The sequence below is a fragment of the Silurus meridionalis genome, chromosome 20, assembly GCF_014805685.1.
Source record: "Silurus meridionalis isolate SWU-2019-XX chromosome 20, ASM1480568v1, whole genome shotgun sequence".
NCBI lineage: Eukaryota > Metazoa > Chordata > Actinopteri > Siluriformes > Siluridae > Silurus > Silurus meridionalis.
In genome coordinates, this window is record NC_060903.1 from 18,135,706 (window position 1) to 18,145,157 (window position 9,452).

The 9,452-nt window shown below is 34.7% G+C and overlaps 1 protein-coding gene across 2 annotated transcripts in view; it reads right to left on the bottom strand.

Moving 5' to 3' along the window:
• The window catches only part of en2b (engrailed homeobox 2b), a 6,425-nt gene extending 4,321 nt beyond the window's left edge, over nt 1-2,104 (bottom strand). For both annotated transcript variants that reach the window (XR_006928851.1, XM_046876806.1), the window contains exon 1: nt 1,350-2,104. Coding sequence is in view for 1 of the 2 variants with exons in the window: in XM_046876806.1 (XP_046732762.1) it covers nt 1,350-1,767 (418 nt within the window). In the remaining variant the exon portion in view is untranslated. The remainder of the gene's footprint in view (nt 1-1,349) is intronic.
• Between the last annotated feature and the right edge of the window lie 7,348 nt (nt 2,105-9,452).

The window sequence follows — 9,452 nt, forward strand, 5'->3', positions numbered from 1 at the left end:
CTCGACCGAACAAAGGCGCTAAACTTCGCTTCGTTTCGCAAAAATAACTACACAAAAATACTCTTTTACTTTCATTAAAGACATTCTGTAGTTATAACCAGCAAAAACGCACCAAGACCGTCAAATACACACACAGTTTACTGCTTAAAATAATAATAATAATCATAATAATAATAATAATAATAATCATAAAATAATAATAATAATAATAATAATAATAATAATGTGCTAACATCATTTGGGCTTTTGTTTGAAGTTTATCCACATTATTAAGTCTCAACTAAAAAAAAAATGCTTTTAAATGTTTATTTTGTTTAAAATAAATTTGACTGCAAACTGCTTTATTCTAAACCTTTCGAAAAGGATGCATTTATTTTTTTATTATTAAACTTTCAATTTACTTTTAAAAAGTAAAACTTGTGCTGCATGGCTTCTAAAATGGCCTCACAAACGTTTAGTACATTTCCTTGGGATTAATTTTGTGATATATATACATATTTATATTTATTTATATCGATTTATTCACTATATATTCATTATATAAATATAAATAGAAGAAACATACTGCTGTGAACCACTTGTTAATTTTCTTTTTTATAAAATCGCTCGCTATTCAAGTCTGTTCTGGTTACTTTAAAGAAAAATATTTTAGCAGCTAATAAAAAAGCTTCATCATAATTTACATAAATGTTTTTATCTCGTAAACACCAGTGTGTGAGAGTGAGATTCAGTCACACTTTTATTCTTTAATCGTTATTATTTTAGAAATTAGGGATCATGAATAATATACAGACCCCAGAAACGAAAAAAAAAGCAAAGCAGGTGCAGAAAACTCTCTGAGCTCACAATAAACACAATAAACACGAACTGAACCGCGGTTTCGATTCCGATTCGTTTTTTTCCCCTTTGATTTATTTACATATAAGAATATTTATGATCTTTACAGAATAAACCATCAATTTTAAGAATAAAAATTCTAAGAATAAATCAGCTAAATCCAGAGGTTTTTGAAATGATATTAGCATATTCCTAATTGTTAACTATGAACTGAATGAATAACTTCGTTATAACAAGTTTTTTGTTACAATAATTTTTCGGTCAATTTTGTTTGGTGTCTTACTAAAAAACACACGCCAGCAAACGTAAAATCTGTTTTTGTTTTGTAATATTCACTTTTTTTATATCGTTTAAGATTTGACCTTAGATGCACTTAAAGCTGATGTAGTAAATTGATTTATTTATATGTAATATTTTGGTTTTTAATCGGTTTAAAAATCGATAATGTATAAAGAAATCTCAATTATCATACTGAGTATTTTTATTTTAATTTTTCCAAAATGAACTCTGACCTGAAGAGGGTCTGTCCGAGTATCTGGTGCAGTAAACCCACGCTGGCCACAGCATCGGCTGGTTATTCGGCGAGTTTGCGCATTGATCCCCGTCGCTTTCCGCCCCGGGCTTCGAACCGCTAACCACGGAGTTTGATGCTCCTTCACCCGATCCCGGTGATGCTGCTCGCTCTGTGTCGGTCTCCGCCTCTGAAGGACACCGGTTCTCTCTTCCAGACGCGTTAATGTCGCTGCGCTCGGTCGCACTGACGGCGGCGGCGCTGCTGCTTTCTTTCCTGCGTCCGAAGTCCGGCCGCAAAATGTTGTCGATGTAGAAGTTGGTGATCCGGTGCAGGTTTCCTGGAGGCTCGAGTAAAGGCAGGATGGCTCTGTTGGATTCATCTCCTGCATCTCTGCTGCTCTGATCTTTCTCTTCCATCCTGAAACTCTCCTTAACCCCTTTCTCTCCCGCACGCACGCGAGCGCTTCCGACTTCCAGGTTTTTTTTTTCTTCTTGAAATAATTTTCTCTTGTTTATAAATGTATATAAATATTTTTTTTCTCTACTTAAAAAATCATAAAAACTGACCGGCTGTAAAATGAGCAACAGAAAAAAAAATCTGTTCTGGATTTTTAAATGCCACCAAGGCGCTTTTTGTGCGCACAAAGAAAAACCATAATTATAGATTTTAATTCCACAACAAGCTCCACGAAGTTCTTATTAATACTGAAGAAATATTATTAAACAAACAAAATAAAAAATAAACAGTGCACATAATAATACTAATACTACTCCTGCTAATAATAATAATAATAATAATAATAATAATAATAATAATGTTAGTAATAATAATAATTATTATTATTATTAATAAGAAAAAGGCCGCTATAGGATCCGGTGCTGCTGCAGTCGCGCCTCAGTGAGCAAATAACGGCTATATAAAGAGCTGCCAACTGGCTCTCAAATACTTTCACTACGGATTTTTTTTTGTTCTTATTTTTAATACGAGGCTCCCGTGTGACGTCGCATTCCCCGTATCCTAGACACGTGCCTCGCACCAATCAGGAGACGCCAATTGCGTCACGTGAGCCGGTGACTCCGCTAAGTGACAGCTTCTCAGCCTCGCCTAGTTTCCGTCTTTTAAAGCTACAGGAGCCCAAAGCCATGAATTTCATTAGCATATACTACAGTCTCGCGCTGGCGCAGGTGATTAGCACGAGACTTATTCTAATAAAGGGAAATGGATCCTCGCGCTCTCTATTTGGCAATGGTTTTGTTGCGTTTTGTGACATAATATAGCATCATAGCTAACATACCTCTAATGCGTCATCATACTTCACAACATATTCGTGTATTAGTGATAAGTCAAAGGTTAATTGTCATATTTGTCACGTGTCATAACCTATTGACTATATGATGTAAAGTTCATGTGTAAGGTGTGATAAACCCTCCATCTATTAGAAATCAATCATCATATTTAGCACTTTTGCCTCATCTTGTCTTATGACGTCATACATCAATAATCATTATCGGCCTATATTTTACATATTGGCCATGCAAAGCTTCATATATGTAAATATATTATTTGCCTTTACATGTGATCCATTAAACAGACTGTGAATTTACACATTTTGCAGATTTGCTCGTGTGTCAGAACTCATTAGTAATAGAAATGTGTTGGTTACAGATGCTATTATAGATTACAACAGACATTTTGTTGTAAACAACATTGTTTATATTCTTTATGTAGTGTATAATATGCAGCAGCTATGTTTTATTACACACCAGTGTATGCATTATAGTGATTTAATATTTTGATCATATTATTTACATGTGCAGCATCACTTATTTGTCATGTATAATGCTTAATATAGCAGTCATATGTTATTGTGTGATTCATACTTACACACTGACTATAATTTTATAAAGCATTACTAAGTCTTGGTCATATCTTTTAGGACAAATGAACAAGATGAACAAGAGCTGTGTATATGACCAGTATAGCTTAAGGGTCATGTGTCAAATCTGTCATATAACATGTGACACATCTTTGTTATAACACATTCATAATAAAACTCATTGGTCCTGAAGGTTCTTCACTAATAAACATGGTGTGTATATACTAGTCATTAGATATTACTTGTGATATATAAGAAGGCATAGGTCAGGCTAAACAGGCTAAATGCTATAAAGCGCTATAATGTCTTGGCCTTATGTCACAACATATTAATAATAAAATGCATACACATGTTCATTTGGCTTTGGCCATATAACATATTGGTCACATGGCAAAAAATATCACATTTTCTTTGTATATAGTTTATAATACTGTATTAGTCATATGTCATCTGTCATATCCCATTGTTTTTTACACTATGACTTTAATATATTAGTCAAATATTGGTCATATGGTGTATCATATAAGTTATTGGTAGAGATTATGTCATAACACATAGTAATAAACCACTCCCACACTGAATCGTACAGGGTTTGTGATTTAATTGGTGTAACCCATTAGATTACTTTGCTCATGTGTGTAGACTATACATATACAGTATTAATGTAGACTATATAGTCTATGGCATAAGTTATAGCTGTTTATAACATTTTCCCAGTGAGTTTTTACATTCATTATTTGATCTTATGACGTTTCCTATATATATTGAACCCATAGCATGTCTGATGCTGTAGGTCATAGTATACATGGCAGACATGTTTTATGTATGGTTATAAACTCTCATTATTAATGAACCCGGGGTTATAACCGGGCTGGAGTTGATTGTTTGTGCTAAAATCCGAGGGGTTGCTGTTTTATTTATTTCACTTTAGCAAGCTTAAAAGGTGTATGAAGAGCCGTCACACTCCAGCGCAGAGTAATGCGGGACTGAGCGGCCTGAACTCTGCTGGTGGCGCTTTAAAAGAAACCAGTGATGCGCACCAACACCCCCCCCACCACCGCACACACACACACACACACACCAACACACATCAACACAAACCATGCATGAGAGATACACAGCCTACAAAATGCACAAGCAGCAAAAAACAAATCCACACTGCTGAATTAGCAGCAGCTCCACAGCTTTCTGGAGGTTCCTCCTGGGCTTCACTGCTCCTCTGTTCTCGCGCGGGGTGTTTTTGCGACCTGTGCATTTTGGCAAATAAATGCCTAATTTTGATAATCTGACAGAATCTGAAGGAGAAATTCAGCAAAGCCTGTGTTTGAGCAACACTACGAGACTGGATCACTTTAATTAGCTTGTAGAGTTCAGTGTCGTGAACTCTAATGAGAAAAGACGCAGCTTAGAATTATTCATTATTCTAATAAAATGCCGGAGTTAATCCTCTTCCTCAGACATTCATTAATAACGCATCATGTACTGTGTAGTATAGAGGTCATATATCATACTTCAGGATTATATAGAGGTCATATATCATACATTAGGGTTATATAGAAGTCATATTAACCAACCGATCACTAACATAAAACAGATTCGTGTGGTGTTGTGATCAAAACAGCGGTCACACGTGTGTGTGTGTGTGTGTGTGTGTGTGTGTGTGTGTGTGTGTGTGTGTGTGTTCATGTCCATATGCAACTCACAGACAATGCAAAGTTTTACACATAATATGTACGAGTTCTACAATCACCAGTGTGACCTTCTCTATATGCACTAAACCTGCTCTGAAATCCAGTCATGTTCACGAGTAGGACATTCTATAAAGCAAAAAACACTAATAGTCAGCGATAAAGTTTCCACATAAACTTTCACTTTACAACATTGCAAACACACGCGGTTAAATAAAGTTTTGATCTTAGAGTTTACTATATTTTGTCAACAAAAACACATTAATTGAGATCATTATAACCTTTTCTTTGTATAATATTTGTTCGGCATCCAAACTAAAATATGTTGAAAATAAACATTTATTTATTTTTCTAGTTTCATTCCAGTTTCCATTATTTTATTCCATTTTAATTTCCAAAAGTTTTAATTCTAATAAATGAATCTGTTTTTTCCTTTTTTTAATGGTGCATTTTTTGTTTTCTAATAATTTACAATGTATAATTATTATCATATATTTGAGTGCGCAGTGCAGCATAAATATAGTAAAAAGCTGTTAATAATAATTATAGTAATCATATTTTTATTATTATTTATTTATTATTAATATTATTTATTATTATTAATAATAATAATAATATTATTATTATTATTTAATTCTAAATTCAGCAATATTTAAACATTAAAACGTTATTGTTCCTATTATAATCTTAACACGATTGCGTTCACATTGCTGATAATCCTGATTATAATTAGAACCGAGCATGTAATCATATCAGTGCCTGTTTTAAAGCAAGTGTCTGCTTACAAAAGGTTTTAATTTCCCTCATTAATTTTTCCCTCTCCGCCAAAACATGGCTTGTTTTAGAAACTTTACACTCGGTCGCGGTAATTAGATCCACTCTTTTTAATCCGAGAGAAATTCTTCAGGATTAACACTTTACCACCTGCACTATCAAAACACACATTAATGCCTGCTATTATACAACAAATACACACAATAAAACACCATAAACACCAAAAAAACACCATCAACACTGCCTTATTTCTGCATGAACAATATTATGAACACCAGCGTCACTTTTCATGAAGCGCCTTTTTATTCGTTTTTGTATTTTTTTCATCTTTTAATTGCGTTGAAGACTTTTATATTGTTTAATATAAACCTTATTAAGATTTTTTTGATCTGACATCCAATCAAAACATGGACATAAAATTAAAATGTTCTATATTATTAAATGTCGCCCGGAAAAGAAACCTGGAAAGAAATTCACATAACCCGAAAAACAAAAGCAAATCTTAAATCTGCGTTTAGAAAAAGAAAAGAAAGAAAAGAAAGAAAAGTGAAAGCCGGGTTTAATTTGTGTTTTCCTCCCTGAGTAAAGAAGGGATTTGGGCTCTTTTTTTTTAGCAGCTCGCAGATCACAGAGCTCAGACTGCGACTCCATTCAGAGGCGCTCATATTGGGGTCACACTGCATCACCCCGACTTCCTGTTGAGTTTTAACACACACACACACACACACACACACACACACACACACACACACACACACACACACACACACACCAACAAAGAAACACTGGAGCGACTCTATGGAGGAGGATAAAGGTTATTTCCTATTTCGGAAATGTATGACATATATATCTATATGAATATATACATATATAACCCCGCCCCTAGCCCCGCCCCCTATCACAACCTTTACTGTTTCTGTGTTTTCGTGTATAATAATAATAATAATAATAATAATAATAATAATAATAAATAATTTCTTGTGTTTGAATAAACGCGTTGTGATCAGATTGTTTAAGCGACTGCATGTGTTCTGTTTGTAAAGTATTAAATCTGATCCTTTTTTTTATATTTATTGTCCTTATTGCGATAAAACATTTCATAAAATCTTTTTATTTCGAGTCTGTTGAGCAACACTGGGTCACGTGTTTATTCTATCTTCTTTAAAAAAAAAGTTAATTGAATTGTAAAAAATTGCTAAAAAAATTGTATTCGCCAGATGTTCCAGCTGCTGAGGAATAAGCTGCTTTTTCTCTTTTGCTGAATCCATCAGGAGTTTTTTTGTGTTTTATATCTTGCTGTTTGACGCTAAACGTGATCACGTGCTGAGTGTAACTGCTTCTTTCTTGTAGGTTTGTATAAGAATGCGTACGTAACTAACGTGAGGGGCGGGGCTTAAATCGTTCTCGTTCGTGTAAGTAAAATCTCTCTCTCTCTCTCTCTCTCTCTCTCTCTCTCTCTCTCTTTATTTCTCTTTCTTTCTTTCTCTCTCACTTTCTTTCTTTCTTTCTCTTTCTCTCTCTCTCTCCTCTCTCTCTCTTTCTCTCCTCTCTCTCTCTCTCTCTCTCTCCTCTCTCTCTCTTTCTGTCTCTGTCTGTGTCTCTCTCTCTCTCTCTCTCTCTCTCTCTCTCTCTCTCTCTCTCTCTCTCTCTCTCTTTTGAGAATGATCTTTTAAGAACACTAGACACGTTCCTGTTCCTGTTCCTGTTCCTGTGTTATCCTTCTGAAATCCTCTGAAGGTGTCTCCAGCTTCTGGATTCTCTTTCTTTAAAAGTTCTCTTCACATTCTTCTCTACCACTTTGTCAATTCTTACTGGACACTTGAGAGTAAGATCTGATCACGTCGCCGTGTCTGTTGTGTTTGTGCAGAAGAGCCTGAAGGTCGTGAGTTAAGATCTCAGCACCACCGCGCTGCCACTGCTGGTCCTCAATCATCAACTGATCATAAATAATGTAACTGAAAGTCACGCTGGAGAAATGATAAAAATATCAGTGTAAACGTTCTCTGAGCTCTAAGTTCCTGCTGGAACCCAATTTGATGAGATGACTGGAGGTGAGGAACTGGAACTATTGGTACTCCATTCGGTGATCGATAGGTGAAACAGGTTTTCGTCCAAAACAAGCAAACACACAAACAAAACAAGCAAACAAACAAAACAAGCAAACAAACAAACAAACAAACCATATTGGTACTACTTTATAATTGTTTTGGTTTTGTTTTTTTGTAAAAGAAAAAAAAATCATTAAAAATCGTGACTGCAACTTCATTCTAATGAAAGTAAAAATGATTTGGAGGAAATGAAGCACGAGGCCTGAAGGTTTTGTGCTCGAGACATAAAAGTGCAGAAGGTAAAAAAAAATTGAGATAAAATATCAGAATGATGAATAAAACCAACCCTGTGTGTGTGTGTGTGTGTGTGTGTGTGTGTGTGTGTGTGTGTGTAGGGCATGAACGCAGTAAAAAAAAAGGGGGTAAATGTGTGTGAAGGAAAGCAGGAATGAAGCTTGTCTTCTTGTTTAGGGAAAGTTTTTGCTTTTGTGTGTCCGAGGTCACACACACACACACACACACACACACACACACACACACACAATAGACGGTGTAACGCTCAGTGATCTTAGAAAATGGAAAATCCCGCTCCGTCAAAAGAATTTCTCCTCCTTTCTTTTCTTTTTTTTCTTTTTCCTTCTCGATCATTCAAGGTGAAAGTCAGAGAAAACGGTGACAGTTTCATCCTCCATTTTCTCACTTTTTTAGGTTACAGTGACTCCTGATCTGTTTACATTCATTTGAATGTATTTATTGTACACTTGGGAAGAAAAAAGTGAGATAAAGAAAAGAGACAAAACCAAGAATGTGATCGAGTGTTATTATTTCGATCTACACGTTACATTTATTCTCCTTTATTCGTTTAGAGATCACGTGACTGGATTATTCTTTCACCTTTTGTTTAGTTTACTACCATCATATTTTTCTTTTACATTACAAAGACACCATTTCCCCCAAATCCCTGCACTTTTTAACTTCCGGTTGAAGAAGTTCACCTGGGTTTTCTCAGTGATCAGGTATTAAATCATCTGTACAACATCATCATCTCAGGTGAAAAGCTCGATTGTGTTAAAAATCTAACACTAAGTTAAATAAAAATATATAAATATATACATTTCTCCTAATATCAAACAAAAAACGCTTCTTTTATAAAATCATGATCAAATTTGGCAGCTTTTTAATCAGAAAAGAAACGTGTCAAACCCCTGCCTCACTGCCTTTAATATACTAAATATAACATTCAAAATTGTACATTACTCACACGTGAAATTTACACACGTGACTTTCAGAAATTTCGAATGTTTAATTTTCTCCGAAATGCGTTTTTTATTATTTTATTATTTCTACACGCGAATCTTCATTTTCTTTGTTTGTTTGTTTCTGATAAATATATTATTCGCTTTCCGAAGTAATTTTCCTTCTTCCCATAGTTTAATGGTTTATATATAAATATACAAAAATTAAATGATTTCACGTGTGACTTTCTTATACTTATTGTTTGCACGTCGCTCCGACGGGTCGTTTCTGTTGATTTCTTACATTTTCACGTGATATCACGTCATTACTATTATTATTGTTGTTTTATTATTTTTTATTTTTATGATGTCACGCCGTCACCTGTCTGAATGAAGCGCAGAGATTAATCAGAAAGGCGGAAATGAAGGTTTAGAGGAAGTAAGGGTGTGTGTGTGTGTGTGTGTGTGTGTGTGTGTGTG